Genomic DNA, 22754 nt, shown 5'->3' on the forward strand with positions numbered 1-22754 from the left:
GAGGGAGATGATGGGGTCTTCCTCACACGCTCGCTTGTCCTCTTGTTGAGGCTCTTCTCTAACTCAAGTTGATACAAACAAAGTAGATATGAATCAATAATTATTATACGTTGAAATCAAAAATATGTATACACAAAATTAATTATTTTCTTACCGCCATCAAATAGTCACTTTGCAAGTCCACCTGAAAGGCTCATGGACGATAGGGTGTAACAAGACTCTACAACAATTCAATCAATATAATCACTTATAAATAACATTAGAAATTTTGATACTAACTATTATAAACAACTAAAACCAAGAAAATTCTTTCATACCTTAGGCAATGGCTATGAACTAGCCATAGCTGCAACCACTCCACGATTGATGGACTATTGAAGATGAGGAGTCTCAAATGTCAAGAGTTGCATGTCATACAATACACATTACATGTAACATGAAACATGAAACAAATATTAATCAAATGAATTAAATTAACATGAAACAAATGTACCTCTATGAAGCTTGTATCACATCTAGGCTCGGAGTCCCTAGTGAACGTTGATGGTCCTTTAGAGAACTGATGCACATGCATAAAAATTTTTGTCAATCCTTCATATGATTACTTAATAAATATATGTATTGATTTAAATGATTAAATCGATACATACCTCTGGACTCATTGACGAGACAAAAAATGGGGTCAGGGGATCACTACTAAGGCCGCCAACACTCTAACCCTGTATTTTGAACAATGTTAATACATGGTAATTAATTAGTCATTCACTATACATATGAAATGTGATCAAATTAGTTTATTATAATTGTAATTTACCTATGTGTCAATGCCAAATGTCTCATTCAAGAACTGATCAGTGACTAGCCCATCATCCACACTATCTCCAACATGACTGCCAAATGTGAATAAGGATCTGCATGATGTGCACATGTGACCGCGATGCACAGAAGGCTCCTCCTCAACTAATGGACTCATGTAATGAATGAGGGTCTACGTCAAAGCATTAATAGTCCCTAGAGTGTTGGCCTCTACATGTTCCTTCACAATTGAAGGAATAGTCACATGCTCACCTAGTGGCTTGACAACAGGTACCCTAACTACGTTAGGGTTATGACGTGCCCTCGGCCTCTCAAATGATGACCCCCCCACCTCTACCCTGAGATTCTAATATGTCAAAATAATTGGAGATCTCCCCAAGGACAAACTCACAATACAATTTCTTTAAGAAATACATTGGGACCTCGTGATTATTGCAAAGAGGGCCATCAAAAACCATCCACCATCTATCCCAAAAATTATTTCTAATACCTTCGTGTATGCACCAATGGATGGGGAACCATTTAGTTGTCTCTCTAATAGTATTTTGTTCACCAAGCTTTCTAAACATGCACAAATGCTACCTTTTGGTATTTCTTTTTTTTTACATCTTGATATGATAATTTGTTTGCATAATATCTTTTTTGTTCATCCCTCTTAGCCCACCAAATATCCAACTGACCACTAACAGAAGCTACATGGGTTATAATGGACTCGAGAGAGGATGTCAATTGAGCTCTCATTGGATTGGTTTGTCCACAAGCTTTAAACCTACCAATAAGTGCTTCTAATTCATTTTTGCCTCTTTCTATTTCATTTATTATGTTGTCTTGTGTGACAAGAGGATGTCTTCCAATCGGTGTAGGTTGAGAAATTTCTTGTTCTTGTTGTGGAGGGTTTTGATTCTCATCTTGTTGAAGGTTTTGGTTTGGATCTTATTGGGGATTTGTTAGTTCATTATTCACATTTCCCGATAAGAAACCAATTGCAATCTAAATAAAGAAACAAATTTAAAGGAAAATTGAAAAAACCTACAAAACAATACAAAAACATATAAAACAATGCAAAAAGAAGGCTAGACAACATATAGCGTGATTGCAATCTCAAACTTCGACAATGAGGAGGCATATTGAGGAGGTGGGTGGTGAAAATCTTCAATTTGCTAAATTCTCGTATGCATTGTGAGGAGAGGAAGTTGCAAAATGAGAAAAAAATGAATTGGTTGCAGGTTTGCAGCCCATTTATAATTTTTTTGGGTTTTAAAAAGCACGTACATGTTATAGCATGTACGCACTATGGCTTGGGATACCCAAGCCATAGTGCGTGCACACTATTGCGCGTATGTGCTTTCTAAAGTTAGAAAAAAAAAAGGTTCATATTTTCTACACCACAACTTGGTGCACCTACCCATTGGACAACACTAACTAATCATGAAATGTGAAGGACAAGAATGTCTCATAAAAAACTTACGAGATCTCAATCTAAAAATAACTGATCAAGATTCAAACCTAGGTGAAGGTTCAACATGATTCTAGGAACACGCCACAAGGTGTGCAACAACTAAAGATCCGTATTAAAGGAACATCATGACAAACATTGTGACTAACACATCAAGAACAAACTAGAACAAACTAGAAAAAAAAAATGTTTTTGGTTGTTGCAAGATTGCCAAAAACCCAAGATGTTTGTGCATCGCATATCCTCCATTATCCACCCTTCTTTGATGTTAGTACAATGGCTACTATACATGGACTTAAACTCTCTTGAATCAACCCTTTACACAATTCAACTCTTGTCCTCGTACGTTCAACTCTTCATTCTTTGTTAAAGTCATTCTATTGGTTGCCTTGTTCAACAAACTAACTCGACAAATCAAGTCCATATCGTGACTTATCGAACAAGTTTGCAACTTCTCTACATACATCTTTTACTCCCTCTCTGTTAGCTCTCTACATACATTTTCTTCTTCCTCTTTATTAGCTTTAGGAATTAAAGGAAAACACACATGTTCATGCTTCATGCCCTCTAAATTTATTTTTCTCTTTAACATATTCTTGCATTGTTGCATACCTTTCTTCTATGTCCTTCAACAACTTCAACTTGTGTCGTACTCTACCACTTCTGAAATAGTAGGTCTTTGTAAAATTAAATTTCTAATTTCCCTACTAAAATTAAATTTCTACTCCTTGGGACATGTCTTACCTTTTGTAGTAGCCAATGATTCTCATTCTACAACTTAATTTTAATTTTGCCTTTTCCAACAATCTAACATGGATCATTATCTCCCAAACAAACAAGCCCAAAATCCCCTTGGACATAATCAAGAAAATAACCTCTATGAGGAGTAGCATTAAATGAAGCCCTTGAATGTAGAACCCATGAATCATCAACACTTTCTAAAGAAAGAAGCAAAACATTCTTGCTATAATGAGATTGTAGCTTCTTGCAACGATATTGAGTTGTAAGGGATTACAAATTCTAATCATGTTGTAATCGTTGGATAATAAGAATATTGGACTCATTGTTTGGTGGGCATATCTCAGGGATTGGGTGAACCACACTAAATCTTTGTGTCTTGTGTTCTCTTTTGTACGATTTATTATTTTGATATTGGTTACATTTGCATGTAATTGTTATTTTCGCCTTGTTAATCCTAACATCTTCAATGGCAAACATTCTTACCAAACTCACCTTTGTCTTGGATACTAAAATTCAACCCATTTAAATAACAAACAACTTTCTCCTTGGCCTAAAAAATGGCCTATTTTAATTATCACTTGACAAAACCCTTCAACATATTCTTTGATAGATTTTCCAATTTTCTACAACTTTTGTATTTTCGCCAAATCAAGCTCATTGTCAACATGTATTAATTGTTTCTTCAATTTCTAGCCCATCCAATCCCAACTTTTTATTTTCTCCTTCTCTCTTATATTTCTCTCTAACTAAACTTATTTCCACCAAATTTTAACTTGACCTTTCAGCTTTGTCTTTGCAAATTTTGCCCTCTCAAGATCTTCTATTTCTTCATACTCAAAATACTTTTCCATAGTATTGATCCATTCAACCAACTCTTTTAAATAAAGATTTCCATAAATGTGAAAATTTCAAGCTTCGTCCTTTATCCAATCTTGGAAACGACCCTTAAAAACCTAATGTCATCAAGATTTCTAGATGCTTCTTAATCTTCTTCCAACTATCATTTGTCTTCATATTTGTTCTCACTTTTATCGCTTGCCCTAATATCAACTCCCTTAATCAGCTCATCTGTCAGTTCTTGGACTCATCTTTAGAGGGCTCTAAACTGCTCTTTTGTAACACTAACAATTCTTTCACTACAATTCCTTTGCGAAGGCAATTTTCTCATGTATTTCTCAAACCCACAACCACAATCGTACTAAAAACTATGTTACATTTGGTGATTTGTTTACACACTTAAACACTTCTATTTTGATACCATTTCATAAAGGGTACACCCCTTATAAACCAAAACACTAAACAAAAATAGACACACAATATAATATATAAACACTTGCTTTTTATTATCCCAATAAAATGAAGTTACAATTATCCCAATAAAATGAAGTTACAACATTAATTGAAAAAAGTGCTACAACCACATGGACATTTTCAATGCACTAATGTGCAAGTTAGAGCCACCATGTGCACAATTATAATTGTCTTGTGTTACTTCTATTATCCCTTTCTATCCTAAATACAACCACCCTAAAGTCCTCTAAAAGGTATCACCTCTCCAATTCGTGTCTAAAAGGTATCACTTTGTCTCCATTATTTTCTCTAAGGAATATGCTAAAAATGTGCCCAAAATGAGTTTTAACATCCAACAATGCATTTTGAATTTATTTTAATTTTTTCCCATTCCTAAAGTAGCTCAACAAGTGGTTCTAATAATGGTAGCACAACAAATAACATAAATAGGTAAAGAAACCCCTTAAATGAGTTTGAAACTCTAGGAAGAGTACACTCCAATGCATCCCATCATGCATGCAGACACAACAACATGGTTAATTAAAGCCATTACATCTGGCCCTACTTTATCCCTACAACTATCTATCTCTGATGAATATTAGAGGACATGGGCAATAAAATAATTTCAACAAGTGCCTAACACTTCAAGCACCCAGCCTCATTGGCAACAAAAATGAAGAGACCACTCAAATCGCCTTTTGAATTCCATGACCACTTATATTCTGCTCCTTGACAAACATGGGACAAATTAATCAAAGAAGAGTCCCAAAGTTTATGAAAAATTTGTCATACAAGTGGGGAAGTCGTGAAACTTTGCTTCCAATTGTTTATAACTTTTAAAACTTGGATGTAGTTTGAGCTCGATCATCCGGCTTCCCTCCAAACTATTCTACATTTGTCATTCAAGTTTCGAAACATTTTTATGACAATTGGTTTCAATGGTGCTTGACAACTTGTTCCCCTATTGACGACTTCTCCAAGACCTCCAACATCCAAACAAATGATCCAATTTCGAGATAAGTTGAATGTTGCCTAATTTTCTGCATTTTTTAGTAAATATAACCAAATAAAAATAAATAAATAAAACAACATTTAATTGAATAGCAAAGATAAGCGAAAAAGCAACTTGTTTTCAATTTGGTGGTATATTTCTGTTATGACGATAAGAATAAGATTGCGGCCATATATAACTAAAAATAGGTCAAATGTATTTGATGAAAAGAAATTCGAAAAATGATAAGAAAAAGTGCTTTGGCACTCAAATTTATAGAAAGTGACAAAATATCATTGTGAAATGCAATCCAAACATAAACAAACTCAGTGCACTAGATCGCAGGTCAATGACATTAGCTATCAGCAGACCCGAAATTCAGGCACAACCTTTGAGCTAATCCCCAAGAAAGAACAAACTGGTATCATGTTTAACTTGTGGTCGTTTTGTAACCAGAATATAGCATGGGCTGTCCTATATGAAGAATGCAACTGTGCCTGTTGAAGGTAAGCTTCCAAAAATTATACAACATCTAAATGCACTATTTATGCTTTGTTTTTATATCTTAGCTTCAAATCTACCAGAGTCGTGACATTATTCTTCTGGACCTCTTCTCGACATTTCACTTATGTCTAAGGTTCTGAGAATATGGTTGAGAGTTCATTTTTGGTTTTGGGGGCTGAGCATCTCATGTTGACAAAAGTTGTTCAAGATTTATGTCTGAAAGAAGAGAAGCCTAACAAGCAACCTTCAAAAGAGTTTAACTCGTTATAGTCAACAAGTATGCCTAACCAGTCAATACAAATGAAATCAAATCAAACTATAATACAGATTTTTTCAAAAAGATAAGATAAATGCGAGAAAAAACAGAAGATACAAAAACTTCAAGAGATCGGAAAGATAATTTCCAAACCATATGAATCCTTCCAAGAAGTTATTATCAAATGGGAAGCAAAGTTCATCTAAATATCCTGTAGCCACAATACAATTAAAAAAATGACAACACAGAACTAGTTCGCAGCATTAATGAATTCATCATCCATAAAAATTAAAACACATCATCTTATCTTTGAGCCTACTGTTATAAAATCTAGTTCTACTTCGTTGAGCTAGTCACTTCAGCACCAAAAAGAGTGAATGAGTGAATAAACTTGTGTAGAATAACATGTCATTTCGGTGACAACCTCTAACTGTTGTGACACAAAACACTGACAAGGAACTCTAAACAAAGAGATAAATCCTCAAAACGTTCTGAGACAATTTTTGGTTGAGCCTCGAAAAAAGTGAAACAGAATTCTATTGACCATATAGTTAAGCCCCAAAACATGCATGCCTCATTTCCTGAAACCTTAATCAAAGAACAGAGAAAATGTGTGCCTCAACAAAATAATACTGAGTATTAAACAAGAAGACAAACATTGCTCCAATTATTCACTGCTAGGACAACTTTCATAAGCTGTCTTAAATGTACCTTGATTAATTACACAAACGCAGTGGATAAGTCCAAAGCATCTTTTCTAGAACAAAAAGGGCAGTTTTTATTTTTTAAGACCTGACACCCAAACTATTCTAAAAATGAATATTCAGAGATTTGTCCCTAAAAAGAAGATAATCTACATTCTCAAAATCATCCAAGCTACACCAGCAGAGAGCTAGGATACAGTGATTTTCCTGTCAATTAGTACCACCTCTTAGATATATCCAACATTAGGTGCAGCGAGTGAGATCATTTGCTTACTTTTGCACCCAAACTGCCAAGAAGGTATCCAGCATTGTTTCCTAAGAACCTTTTATCATTTTAATATCCCATCAAATTCTTCTTAATATGAGGGATCCAAAAACACTGCCAGATCCTTGCACTCGTGTCAAATGCATATTTTCATAACCAATCATTAATTCTGCCTCCAAACCAATTTCTGGGACCTATCATTTTTCCTGTGGTTAACCCACCATTTAATTCTAATTTATTCCAGGATCACTTTCCACTTTTGCTGCTGCGGATTGAGTCTTATACCAGATGTTTCCAGACCAAAGTGTCCTCAACAACCCACCAGTGGCAAAGTGTGGAAGAAAAACACGTAACCAGTATGGATAATATGGCCCAGGTAACTTGATCAATGCAAAAAAAGCCCCAATTATAAGAAGATGCCATGGGAACTTCCCTTCCTGCCATCAATGACTTGATATCAATAACTAAAGATTAAGAATTATTTATTTGTAAGATATATCAATCAATCCCATAAAAACCAATATTTGAGTTAAGATATATCAATCAGTACCACAACATCAAGCTGCTAATTTAGAAAATAACCTGAAAATCCTCTGACAATTCAATTGCTGTTTCCTTCAAAATTCCGGCAAGAACACTGCCAGATAGAAGGCCATATAGTATCAGCAACTCCTTGTTTTTCCATCCACAGTAGGTCATCTCACTTAGAGAGGAGATGAGCACCACAGGAATGGAAAGCCACTTCGCCACCCAAAATGCAAGGCTAAACAAATGATGCAAAAACCTTGTAAACGCCTTTTTCCATGGAAATGCTTTGATAGGTTCACCGAAATCCCCCAACACATTTTGAACTTTCTCCGAGCGCGCATTTTTAATCTCTTCAAGCCCACCAGACTCTCCTCTTGAGATATTAAATGCACAAGTAACTGAGAGCTTTGGTCTTTGAATTACAAAAGTAGGTGCAAGTCTTTGAACTGATGAAAGTTTTTGGAATTGGGAAAATTGTTCCTGTGACGGACAATAAAAACAAATAAAGGTAGCATTCAAATTAAATCCATATAGGTAGCAGACAAAAAGAAAAGAGTTGGGACTGACTCAATGGCTTCACAGCAGCTAGATTGTAGATAGTTAAAACAGTCAATATTCAATCTTTGTACACTCTTGAGGGAAGAAACCAACGAAAAAGAAATCATGGCACTAAGCTACAGAGGAATCTGAGACCCCTTCTTCCTCACCACCTATGTCTGACAAAATATTAGTGCCCAGCTTTATACTTAAACAAATTCTATAATAATCAGTAGGCCAAAACCAATTTTGGTTGATTAAAAACTCATGTTTGACAAAAATGCTTCTCCAATTCTAGGTCCATCATCCCCTTGCCCCAATTCTGAGGCTTCTTTCCCATTCAAATATCAATGTTCGGATTTTCAGGACATTTCTAACTACCCATTGTCAGCATTCCTACATTTAATTATATACCCCAAAAAGCCCCTGAGAAACATAAGTGCTAACTAAAAGCAAGAGTGACATGTTCTTATATGTTATGCTCCATATGACTTTACAGTCATATATTCCAAACAAATCCAAACCTCTTTCTCATAGATCAGTCCTCCAATTTCTGATCGCCTAACATAATGAAGAAAGATGACCAATATAATACTTACAAAGTTTTGATATTCTACAAAACAGAATACCAATTCCCTAAAGAAGCGTACCATCTTAGCAGAATGATAAAGCAAACATTTTCGTATTGAAGCAGTGTTTCCATAGTGCTTAACAAAAATCATATGAACAACAGAGAGATGGAATATTTAAGAAACGATAAGATTTGATGACAAATTGAAACCCTACCACAGAGCGCTCAATCTTTCACAATAATGCGGAAGCGAACTACGTGGCATTAAACAGTAACCCATTAAATATACAAATACCCAGAAACCCTTTATCAAAAACCCTAAATGCAGAAAACCCTAACCCACTCTAAAAACCAGAACATAAAGACACAAGAGTGAGAAAAGCAGATTATCAGAGAAAAATACCTGCTTGTGCATTAGATGCGAGGAGCTTATTCTGAAATTCATTCTAGTTGTTGCAACACGAGTGATTGGTGGTGCTGAAAGCTGCAAGAAAGGGCTTTGCAGGGCCATTATCTGATGCGTCTCAAATACTACGCTGCATTCCTGATATGTTTTAACATTCTTTCGAAGTTCCTGTATGACACGACCTCTATGAAAATAATTAAAACAAGGTTCAATAAAAAAAAAATCAGTTAAGAAGATTTATATAAAAGATATAATAATTATAATTAGCAGGTTTAAAAAATCATTTATTATAAAATAGAAATAGGCAAGCATTTGTTCTCTCTGATGTGCATTTCTTATGGTGTAAATTGGAAAAAAGGAACTATGATAGGAAAAAAAATTGTCTAGACTTTAGTCCACCTAACATGTCTCTTTTTTTTTTATTGAAATATTTAAATATAATGATGATTAATGTATAGTTAATATGTGTTTTAATAAAATTTAGTAAAATGAATTCTCCTTATACTCTACATTTATGAAGAGTATAATTTAATTTTATCAATTATCAATTATTTGCTTTAGGTTGAATATACAAATGAAGTTTAAGTCTATTGCTATGTAAATCTATATTAAAATTTATAAATTCAAATTTAATCATGGTCCAAAGTACTAGATATTACTTGTTGACTTGAGTGAGAAAATATATAATTTGCAATAATATGGTGTTGTATAAAAGGACAGACACTAATTCATTCTAATGATCTATCCAAGAGGGAGAACATAATCCATACATATGTCAATGCATTAAGTGATATGAGACTCCTCCTCTTAGGCTCAAACAAATTTAACTTTTCAAATATCACTTCCTATAAAATGATTGGTATGGATTAGAAGAGTGAGATGAATACCTTGTTATAGTTTCTTGTAAGATTTGATAGGAATTATACATGCTTATATATCTTCCTCCTAGTAATAATTGGATGTTAATACATTTTAAGTTAAGTGGTTAATAGGAGTTTGAGGACTCTTGTAATTCATGTTTGATATTTTGAATTCCTTCCTCTAGCAAATGCAATATGAGGATGTATTCTAAGCCATATAGATTTTTTACTTACTTTCATGATAGACCATGCATTTAGACTCTAATTGATAGGGAATAATAGCATAAGATGTGGTGTGTTTCATGTTATGGATAATTACTAAATTACATACAATTTAGATTAGCTAACTTCAGTTATGTACCTTATCTTATTTTCATTCACTTCATGATGGTAGTTGAATATTTATTTTTATCACATTGTGATTAATTGATTTGAATAGTTATTATGATGTGGAGAATAGATTATGGATGGAATGATTATGAAAATGGTAATGAAATGCATGCTATATTGACATGGGACTAGGTTACAAGAGATGTAGTATTTTAATTTTGATTGTGTGTGCTAGTGGACTATCATGTGATGTTTTAAATTTTATAAGTATTTTATATGATAATTGGGTTACCAATATTGCTTTGAAAATAAAATATTATTTGAATGTAGATTATACATGTTAATGTTCATTTAAACTATGTAGTATTGATTTTATATGTACAATTTTCTTAGACTATTGATGATTACATTTAGTGTGTCAGAAATTTGCCATGGAATTTAAATCGGAGAACCAAGATTAGACCTATGTGTGTATACACTTAAAAACTATCAAGTCAATTAATTAAATATTTTAATATTTAATTAATAAAATTTCCTCTATTAACTTTAATAAATTGTTTAATTTATTAAGTTAATTCTTTTTTTCTCAATTAATTAAATATTTCAATATTTAATTAATAAATTATCCTCTATTAACTTTAATAAATTGTTTAATTTATTAAGTTAATTCACCTTTTATCAATTACTTTAATATTTTTATATTTAATTAATATTATTCCTCTATTGGTATTAATAAATTATTTAATATATTAAACTAATTCCCTGAAGTCAGTTGCATTGTTCTAAGTCCTATAAATAATCTTATTAAGTGATTTATCTAAATTACTAAATTATCCACTCACTCAAATGACTAAGTCTTCTAGTCCACCTAGTCAGTCCATGTCATGTGTCACCTCATAATTGCACCAATAATTAAATTTAATTAATTATTAAAAATCTTATTTATCCTCACCCATGTGTCCTATTTTATTAGGCTAAGAGGATGTGTGGCCTTGATTAACTCAACCTTTGAGACACATGTCTCTAGGTCACTAAGTCCTCTTCCACTTCCTCTATTAACTTGGATTTAGTCAATCCACCCCATGCAATCAACTGGGGCTTATGAGACACTTGTCCATGGAGTCCTCTAAAGCTAGAGTCCTCTCAAGAAGTCTCGATGAGATGTTTTCCAAATGTCTTTCCTCTCCCTAACTTTTCTCTCACATCTCAACTAAACTCTTGATTTCCTCCATCTCTCCAAACCAAGTCAATCCCATCTATCCACGTGTCCTAAATTGTCTCTCCATTGTCAAATGTTGCCACCTAGGCTAGATTCTTCCCAAAGTCTATAAAAGGAACCTATATCTCCTCACAACAACATATAGAATACACTTATGCTTAGAACTTGAGTAAGAGAATTGGATTTTGTATTATCATTTGAGCATCTACAAGAAATTGGTCAATCAATTTCATAGTTGTTCATTCCATATCCATTAGATTTTGTATTCCTCCATCATTCATCATCATCTCCATTTAGCATTTTAGGATCATTTGATAGATCTTGCATTGAAGTTCATAAATCTCCAAAACCTTGAAGCTTCTTGAAGAAAGGAGTTGATCATGATTTGAGGGCTCACAAAAATTAAGAAACTCAAGATTAGGAGGACAATGGAGGCATGTTACTACTGGCAAGGAAAAGGTAAACTTCCCGTTTTGATTTGTAATCCTTCATTGTGTATGTGTTTTTTTGCGTAGATTAGTTGTTTAGGCATTGTCATATATTTCTTCATACTGTGTGAAACCATGAAACCAAGGTTTAATCTAATGAAGAGATTTGACTCTCGTTGTAATGTATTTTATTTGTAAACATAATTTGGATGAATGTTGTGAGATTAAATTGCATTATGTGAATTAGACATTCCACTTGTAATTGTGAAGTGCATTTTATAGAGTCACTTAACACTTGTATTGTTTATGTCACACGTACATGTCTACTCAGGGCTTGGGAGAATATACCTACCCTAGGGTAAGACCTAATAGGTTACCTAAGTAAACCCAAATGATCATAGAGACTTAAGTGAGGTCCTATCAAGACAAATCTATAGGTAAACTTCAAGTGGACTTAAGAAGCATTAAAAGTAGCCCTAGGGTACAATTAAAGTCAAAATTAACTAGCCTAATGGGTGTACTATAGGTTAGGGGTTAATTTTAGGCCATTAAGATGTCAAAATCTTATTCATAATGCTCCAAATGGATCACTTTTCAAAAATGGCAAAAATGGAGAAGGTCACATGCACTTAACTTGTCCCACACTCCAAGACAAACTCTCATTAATGAGAGGGGACAAGAGGAAAGGGCAAGAACTTCTAGTCAACTCATAATTATGCCCAGTGGTTGGGTAGGAATTTGGAGGTCTTTTTAGTGGGCTTGGTGAGACTTACTAGGTGTTCACCCACTCTCTAGTTTTAGAGACATCAGAATTTTGGAGATTGGAAGCAAAAGGAAAGGGGCTCTTCTCAAATATTCATTTCCATTACTTTGAGCAAGGTTGGTGGCTCTTGCCAAGAAAACACTCTTTTCATTTTTTTATAAATTGGTATGTTAATGGATTATGAACATGTGTTGTATGAATTTCTCTTTGTATGTTGTTGTTGTTCTTATTAAGAGATGGGTATGTAGATTTTTGATTCATTGTTTTTTGTTGCATTTGAGGGTGTTTTGTTCTTGAGTGTGAAAAGCATCACTCACCACTAGGAGGGAAGAAGTTGCCTTGCATAAAAGGGTTATTTGTTGTCTCCATTGTAGTAAAAAATCTCTTCTCATAGAAAAGAGGGAAAGAAAGCATGGAGTATGGGCCCATGTTTGCCATTGATGTTTTGATATATTTTTGTGGTAATAAGGAGAGAGATGTGTATGGAGAAATTATGATTTTTATGAGCCTTGTGAAGGCATGGATTTGGTTATGTTATCATTGGCATCTCCTCCTTGATTGGTCCACCTCCTCCCTCTTTTATTGGTTCATAAATGATCTCATTGTGAAGCCTTGGTTATGGGTGTACTTGTTGTTATTTTATTGTTCTATGATTGTGAGTTTGGTTGTGTGTGTATCTCATTTAGCCTTGATTCTCCAAGCTCAAGGGTGGTCTCTGATGCAGAGCCACACCTTGGAAAACTCAAGAGGAATTAGTCACTCAACTGAGTTGCTTCAAGGGGCATCTACAACCTCCAGGATCACACACTAAAATCAGATTCAAAACAAAACTTTGAAAATAAAATCTCCCAAAATATCTTCTTGCTGCCTCCGGATAGACTTGCACTCAGACATGAATAAATTTCGAACCAAAAAAATTTTACTCAATCCAACCATTGAGATTTGGAATAACTAGTTTTCAAACAACATATAAAAATTTGAGAGAAATCCAACGGTTCAAACCCGAGATATTGACCACGCATCGGAGTACATTTTTCTGCAAAACATTGCTTCTTGCTGTCTCTAGATAGACCCGTGAACAGACATGTATAAATTTTGAACCAGACAATATTTTCTCAATCCAACCGTTGATATTTTGAGTAACTAGGTTTCAAACAACATATAAAAATTTGAGAGAAATCCAACGGTTCATTTGGGAGATATTACCCATGCACTGAGACTAATTTTCTGCAAACATACCAAATTTGACCCAAAACTAAAACTTTTTAATCTTCTGCAAACTATCAACTTGTTTCCAGTGAGAAGATAAGAAAAAATCGTTCAAAACTCAGACCATCGAAAACTTGCACAAAGACAAAATAAAAAAAAATGTTCCATATCTCTCCAAATTCGATTCGTTTTTCTACATAGCTGACTGGCTCACATTTTTAAACTGACTTTCTTTTTCCTAATTAAAGGATGTGAAACGTTTTCTTCTTATTTTAGAAAAGAAGAATGTTTTCTATCCAAAAAAAGGATAAGAATCTAAAACGTTTTTCCTACCAATATTAGACAGTCGTTTTCTAAGTCAAGAATATTCCAAAAACTGCCTACTACCTATTATTGGATTCTAAAAATCATTAAACACTCCATCTACGAACTAAAAAAAAAACTATTCTAATTTAAGATCCACACACCTGGTCCTAGGTGGCTATATCTGGAGAGCTTATCGAACTGCTACTCTAGGTATGCCACCACATGTAGGACGTTATTACAAACTTCAAAAACTAAAAGCATTTAAAACATAACATTAAATTTCCTATTACATTTTCAACAATGTTGCCTCCTATAGTGTTCCTCTTCTCTGCCACTACAGCAGTCTCATAGAGCCTTAGGTTGGGAGATGAGAAATTCATGGTTATGCTCAAGTTTTGTTGCAAATTTATGGCTTGGAAATGCAAGTTTGGAAGGGGAGAAAACATGTTTATACATTATTATTTTAAGTTGTGTTTATGGCTCTTTGTACATTGTAAATAAAAATTTCATGGTACATGTGTTATGTATTCCTGCATGGTGGTGGAAAGGAAAGGAATTCTATTATGTATACTTGGCTCATTTAATGTAAAGTAGAAATGTGTGGTTTGTAAAGTATTTGAAATAGATTGTTTTTGGGTATTTTTTAAAGTGTTGTGATGCATCATTTCAATATATTATTTCAATATTGTTAAAGAAGAAAGTGTTGTAGTGAAATGTTTCATATTTATATAGTAAGTTGAAAGAATGGTCATTGTATTGAAATCTTAGAAAGAAATACAAGTCATTAAATGTGTTATTTTGTACAAATGGATATAAACTACAAAGTAGGTTACTACTTTTTATATTGCTTCATTGACGCTTCATATTGCTACATGTTTAGTTTCTTCATTCAAAATTAAAATTTAATATTTTGTAAGCAAAAATGTGAATATGACAAGTGCATCATAGCATCATTGATTGACATTTGGCATGATAACAATAGGCTATCAAGCATATTGAATGGTTGCTTGAAGTGTTTCCAAACTTGTTCACATTGTTAATTGAAATAATTGTTTTTATTAAGGGTAAATCTCTTGTTTAGAAAATTCCAAAAATATTTATAAATACTACTAAGTGTTCACTCAAGCATATTTAGATAATTGAGTTGAATGGGTTTCAAGTGATCAATTATACATATTAAAATGTAGTGCATAATTGAACTAGAGTAGAAAGTGAGTTGTTTGAAATTCTATTGGGTCATTGTGGTCAAAAATTATATCATCAATCAAAATTTATATGTAGAATTATAATTTGCACCTCATGCAATTCCCCATTACATGGAACCTTAGCTTCAGTTGAATCGAACCTCCACTTGAGCCTCCATTTCATCTCACTTGTTTAATGACTATATTTTGTCCAAATTCTTAACCATGTGGACTATTTCAATTTAGGACACATGCAAATATCAAAGATGTTTGTGTGGCACACACTCTTCTCAGAAAGTTACATATTGAAGGCGGTCATTGGTGCATTACACCTATTTTTCCTAGTAGTTTAATATCTATTTTGGTAGGTCATTGATGTCTAGAATCATTTGATTTAGTTTTAACCTTTCTATTTGCCTCATTTTTTATTGTCTTCATTGTTTTCACAAGCTTTATATCTATCTATACAACTTATTGACCTTTTGGATGTTCTCTTAGATATTTTGAATAACACTTTAGCCACCTTGCATTTCTACTCTACCATTTTCATTACACGTTGATGTATACTCACTTTTATCCCAATTATCTTCATCTTCTTGGCTTAAAAGGGGAATCATCTCTCACCTTGCACTCACCCATCTTGATTTGAATAAGCATATCTTAGTGCATTTATTACTTCTCCTTGTACTCATTATCATTTATAATTTATTAGATTACGTATAGTATCTATCTTGGTTATGTGTAGAGGTGGAAACAATAAAATAATTATTTGACTTTGACGGACCTCTAAAATAAATAACATGTTTCTTGTCATCTCATGTGTAGGTTTAAGGAATGGATTGAAGTGGCATATTGGGAAACTCATCTATGGGGTTACAAAATATTCCTATTTGAATTTTACCTTTATGGTAATTCTATTCAGTTCACCTTGTTAAATTAAAATAGAAGTACTCAATAAGATGTGTAAAAGGGTGGTTTCCAAACATAACTCTTGATATAACCCAAGTTAGATTAGCACAACCCAAATAGATGAAGGGATGTCAATTCTAAAGCCTTGAGTTATATCAAGGAAATACATAAGAAAGTCCTATTTTATGCAATGTTAATTGATTTAAGATATCTAATGTGAATGTAAATTGAACCAAGTGATTAATGACAAGTATAACATAGATCTACATGTTAAATGTATGCAAACAACCTAATTAAGATATGAAAATAGGTCTATGTTAAAAGATAAAATAAATTATTGACTTACCTTGAAATATGTGAGATAAGATGTTTTTTCACTTTGAAAATCGCAAATCTGAAACTATGAGTGAGTTTTTTATTACAAATTAGCAATCACGACAAAAAACCCAAAAAACCCTATTTTTCTCAAACCTCCAGGAACAAGTCTACTGTTGAGTTGTCATTATGCGTGATGCTAAATGACAGGAATTCTTGCGAACTCCTCTCTTGAAAAGTTGATTTTCTGAATCAACTACAAGGTTTTGGGTTGATCTTACGATCTACTAGAATCTGTTTAGTTGAAGATAAATGTGATTTTTCACAAGGAGGTCTTTGTTGGTTCATTTTGATTTCGAACAAGATGAAGAATCTGCACGCTACTTCAAAATAACACACAAAAGAACTATGTTTTATTATTTTTATGTATTTTTATGAATGCAATCTAACAATGCAACTAAAATGAATTCCTATTCTAACAGGGGGGTTAGCAAAGAAAATATCAAACCTTTAAAACAAATAACATGAAATTAAAATCTTAATGGACATAAGCTATGGAAAATGACACGTCTACAAGTTAAGCTTTCAAAGAAATTAGTAGATAACCAATGAAAGAAGGAGCAGCGCTTCCTTGATTCCACTGATGCAATAATTGGTGAGAAACTTAGTGATCATATGATGTTTCACCCTTCATCAAATCACAAGGCCATGGAAAGTGCGCTCATGCAAGATGAAAAGTTGTGCAAGCACAATTCAATGATTTCTTCTCAAGCTAGTTACGTCAGCGGAATTCATCAAAACCATAACAAACACCAGAACTAATGAATCGAACAACCAGAAAAAGAGCAATAAACCTTTGGCTCAATCATAATCCCATGAATGTAAATTCACAAAACAATGACACATTTAGGCAAGAATTACTACACTCCAAATGCGAGCACCAAAAGCATAATTTTATTGCAAAATAATGGCGGCCCCCATTAGATATTACAATGGAGTATTTATACGAAATTGTCTGCTCAATTTGTGTTGAGAGGGAAAGATATCTTCATGCAATAAAATGATTTTAATTTAATAAAACAAACTAATTATATACAAACTAACAATCTAACTAGTGCTAAGCAGGACTTCATCCATTTTTTATTCATTAATTGGATGCATGAGCCTTTACATATTAAAAAACAAAGAATTAGGAGAGGAGAACAAATGAGAAAGCTTTGAGTCTAAGTGGAAGTGTTTGGAAGTGCCAAAAATGGAAGTTGATCCTTCACTGGGCATTCGTTAGAGTTAAACTACCATCAAAATGCATTTTTGATGCATGAAAAGCTTTATTTTTGGAACTAGTAGTTAACTGTTGATGGAACTCCTGGAAATGCAGACCTATGGACTTGCGCACCTCAAAATGGTCCAAAATCTCAAAATTTTACTGAGTGTCAAAATTGAAATTCTAGCATCTGGGTTTTGTTCCCCTTCCTCCCAAAGCTATGTCTGGATGTTTGCCCTTGAATTTCTCTATAATCTTAGTAATTTTAGCTGCATCTAGTAAATCTAAAGCCTCATATTTATCCTTGACCTTCTATTTGTAATTGTCTACCTCAATTCGAGTTTCAGCAAAATCCCCGAGTTTGGTATCCAATTCTAACAAGGCTTCTTCTATTTTGAAAGCTTGCCAGATATCTTCGTCATTAGTAGTTTGCTCAAAAATATTCTTAAAACTCTCTACTACTACCTCTATAGGCAACAACTTCTCCCATTCCTTATCTTCAAAAATCTCTAAACATGCATTGTTGTAATGCTTCTCTGCCTCCAAAATTCACTCTCAGGCTTGGTCCTTAAGCCTATGGATCTTCGCATATAATGTTTCCATTACTTTATTAATGTCAGCAATCTTCTCTATCTAATCATCAATCAAATATAATTCCTCATTTGTATATACATCTACCAAAATCCAGTATCTTTGCCCCTTTATTGCTTGCAAAACTTGTAAGTCCTTATTCTAGGCCCTTACTTCATCCATAATGTTGAAGTCCTGCTTCAAAATTGCCACCATTTTGTTCACGTTCTCCTATGTAGCGTGTAGTAACTTCAGGTTCCCCTGGATGATCAAAATACCCTTATCTTCAAAACTTTCCCACCACTGTTGAAAGGCTTTCAAAAATGGATCTGAATGTACAGTTCCCCCTTCTTTGAGTATAGTGTTCAATGTCTCCTCAAGGTGCTCAAGATCTAGAGGACCAACCACTTTGGCTAAATATCCCCTTAGGATCTCATTTTTCCATCGAAGTGTTTGAAGTTCAGCCTCTTCCTACTCCATGTTCTTGAAAACTTCCTTGATCCCCATGGTTACCATTAATTAGGTTGTATCCCGTGTGGGCCTCCCAAGCATGACCTCTTTAATTTGATAGTCTTTAGGACCGAGGCTTTCTATATCTATATCATCAAGAGGGACAACCACTTGATCAAACAATTATTGATCATGTGTATTGTTGACAAATGCCAATGCTATTGCCTCATGTAATGGAGACTCTGGTTTGTTCAAAATCTTAGCCAACTCAAAAATGTCTTCCTCATCAGCATGAAATTGTGGCTTCATGCTCCTCATTATTTCCTTTCGGAGCCATCTTGGGATGAGCTCAAATGAAGCCCTACCTCTCAAGGACGAAGGAGTATGTTCTGCTACTTCCTTCCCCTTATCGCTTCTCCTCGGAGTACTTTCTCTTTGTGAGGGTTCTTCTTCTATGGCCTCTGTTTCTAAAGACCCTGCAGCTTGCACCTCAGTGTCTTGGGAAGGTGATCAAGAATATTCTACCATTTGTCCCTCCTTCGAGACTTCATCGATTGCCATTTTTTGTGTTTCCTCGTCTTGTGAAGGTTCCTTCTGAACCTGTTCTTCTTCTAAACTTTCTGAGCCTTTATCTACCACTGTAACTTGTGGTGGAGATGGAGGAGTAAGATGAAGACCCTTTGAATTTGGCAGCATCTGCGTCCAGTATTCTTGTTGGGGTTCACGTGTAGGGGTATCCCTGATCTTATCCCCAACCAATTCTATTCCCATGGGCATAAAATAAAAATCTAACATTTTGAATATGTCATCACCCTCTTCACTCTGCTCATCCACCCACTATTGTACTTCATCTTTCGAAGAAGAGACTTCCAAGGGTTCCTTTGGGGTTGATGGCGGTATTATAGTGGAACATTTTCTCCTTTGTTGTTCTGCAGTTCTGGCTAGCCGGGTTCTTCCTTGTAAAGGCACCTGTTCCTCTTCATCTTCCTCTTCTTCCTCCTCTTCTCCCTCTAGAACGTCTTCAAGGACAGATGGGCAAGGCACCATTCTTTTAGTCACCCTTTCCCTTTTCTTCATATGAATCTTAATCCTTTTCTATTTCATGGAGGTAGAAGGGGATGCTGGCTCTGCTTGTGGAGGAGGGATAGGGACCTGTTGAATTTCTTCCTCTTTGGACTAGCGAGGCACAAATGGAGGCAATTGAGGGTCAAGCTGGTCTTGAGAAGTCTCAATGTCTTATGACCCTTGCACATCTATTTCCTATTGTTGAGGAGGTACTTGCGCTTCAACATCTTCTGTTTTAGCCCTTTGAGGAGAGGTCCTTTTTCTTTTTCCCTTTCCTTTCCTCTGTGAAGGGTGATAGTATCCAACCGGGCGGTCAAGTTGGTATACTATTTCAGGCCTAATGGGAGACTAGGCCACAAAGGTAGGAATTGTAACTTTCTTTCCTCTACCTTTCTCTAGGCAGGCTTGTGCATGATATATCACAGTATTAGGTATTGGATCAAGTTGAAAGGATTTCTTGATCCAATCCTTTGTCATTATGATTACATGCCTCACCTGATGATTAATATCATCCCCCTCCTCCCTATCAATGCCGACATTCATAATGGGTCTCTCTCCAATTTTATTCGAGTTGAACAGGGGGTCCAGCAACTCCCTGGAATCTTGTTGTAGTATTTCCTCTGAAATGCTTATTTTGAGAGCCTTCTCCACCAAATACAAAGTCATCCTACAATAGTCCCTAATACAAACATCGTATTCATTTGTTGCATTCATCCAATGGTCTTTAATGGCCTCCTCATGGTGGAATTATCTGTCAGCCAGACTCTCAACTTTCCCAATATTATCAAAATAGGGTTGGGGAGAGTTGTATTCCTCGAGGGGATAATGTTCCCACTCCAACTCGAAAGATGGAATATCTTGCTTCCACTTCATCTGATATGGTCCTATGACTAGGGGCCATATCCAACATGGTCTCTATTGCCTCTTGGCTCTGTCATACGTAGATTCAATCTGCCATGCAATCTCCAATAGAACCAATTTATCACTAGGATATCTAGGGAGCTTCTTAGGGTTGACAGAGGCACTAGCTACCCGTAGATATGTGAATGTCTTAAACTAGATGTAGTAGGCCCTGAGAGCTGTTATCTGCACAATTGCATCATTGGATAGCCTCTTCGCATAGTCTCCCTCTATGAATTGGATGATTGCGAATATGAACACATCATTCACAATCTTGTATTCCTTGCTCTATGTCAAGAGCTTCTTCCTCACCAGTTGAGGGTAGATAATGTAGGGTCAGGCATCAGGATCCTGCATGTTGCCTCGTTTGTACAATTTGGGGTAGTTTTTTGCCCTTGCTCCTAGCAGATATACCATGTAGGAAGTCATATAGAACTTCTTCTTATCCTTGACTACCCCCAATTGTTCACACAAGTTCTTACTTAATGTGGTGGCCTAGTCAAGTGGCATCTTTGTCGTCTTGATTTTCTCAATGAAATTGACCATGAAAATGTTGAGGTGGCCAGCTACTAGTAGACCCATGACCCTACTCAAAAGAATAATAGAGTAGCTAATATCCTCCTTCATGTATCCCCTAGTCATGTCCACCTTTCCTGTTACCCTCCCTAGAGGAGTCTTCTCAATGAGATAGGAGGATTGGATGATACATGTTGCCTCATTTATGTGTTCCCTATACCACCTCTTAGCTACCTCATAAGAGAGTTTGATGAATTGATCTTCCCTCGGGGGATGAAAGAACCTTTCAATGTTGTCGGGTCAGAACAAAGTGTTGTGCCAGTGTCATGATTAACTATGTTGATTGTATTGACATTGGGTGCGAAGCTGGGCTCACCAACCCTGATTAGATCAAAGCGGATACCAGAGCTAATCTCTTCATGGGTTTGTTGCAGATTTTGAGGAACTCTCCCAAGTCGGTGTGTCCCAAATCAGTGTCTTTTATCTTTCTGTAGTCGTCTTAGAATCTTGACTTGGATGGGACCCCTTGGAATTTGAAAACCATGGGCTTGGGTGTCATCTTCCCATTGGATGAGGATGCCATTGTATCTGCATGATAAAAGGAATTCGTCCATTAGTTCATAATTAAAACTATGTGATTACAACAAGATAACGTTTAATAGAACTAAACAAATTAAATGCATGAAAACACCTATCCTTATTCTTTTTAAAATTAAAAATTAAAAAAAACTAAGGTGCGTGCCTATGCACCAGATCAGGTGCGCAAGCGCACACCTCATTTTTGGTGTGTTTGTAATGTTTTTTAAGGGTTTGGTTTTTTATCGAGTTTATGGGGGGTGCGCGGTTGGGCACCAAAGTGGGTGTGCAACAGCGCACCCCATTTGTTTTTGCATGCAGGGATGTTGGAGTTCGCATTGGCAGTTTGTGCGATAATGGGTGCGCACGATGAGGTGGCGTGCATCGAGTATGTTGTAGCAGGCACAGTAGCGAGCACGCAAAGGTGCGAGTGCGCGATAGCGGATGCATCCATGTAGATGTGATGTGCATGACAGTGAGATACGTGCATCAATGAGATGTAGGCAACATCGTGAACACGACACGATGCAGTGTGTGCAGTGAAGTGTGCGAGGTGCGTGGTGTGCGACAACAGGCAAATGGGTGCATGCGATGCAAGGTGTGTGAGGTAGCATGGGGCACACATTTTTGTGTTCATGTTTTATGTGTTTTGTGCACATTAGTCCAGGTGCAGATGGGCAAAGCCAAAGACAAAGTGCGAAGAACATTGAGGGTGAGTGCACGATAGAGCTTGCGAAGACAAGTTGCGTGTGACAAAATATGCAAGGTGGGGAATGAAGGGAGGCGAGGGGTTTATATAGCCTTGGCCATCCTTGGTGTTGCAAC

The 22754-nt window shown here is 35.2% G+C and overlaps 1 protein-coding gene across 1 annotated transcript; it reads right to left on the minus strand.

The window, feature by feature from the left end:
- Positions 1 to 6693: 6693 nt before the first annotated feature.
- Positions 6694 to 9282, minus strand: LOC149537212 (uncharacterized). The gene is made up of 3 exons (XM_089807371.1): positions 9063 to 9282; positions 7606 to 8031; positions 6694 to 7460 (listed from the first exon to the last, which is right to left on the minus strand). The coding sequence occupies exons 1-3, from the start codon at positions 9168 to 9170 to the stop codon at positions 7254 to 7256; spliced, it is 741 nt and encodes a 246-aa protein (XP_089663497.1). The 5' UTR covers positions 9171 to 9282; the 3' UTR covers positions 6694 to 7253.
- Between the last annotated feature and the right edge of the window lie 13472 nt (positions 9283 to 22754).

The sequence above is a fragment of the Cupressus sempervirens genome, chromosome 10 (assembly GCF_028749045.1).
Source record: "Cupressus sempervirens isolate cs-2001-9-10 chromosome 10, ASM2874904v1, whole genome shotgun sequence".
Classification (NCBI taxonomy): Eukaryota; Viridiplantae; Streptophyta; class Pinopsida; order Cupressales; family Cupressaceae; genus Cupressus; species Cupressus sempervirens.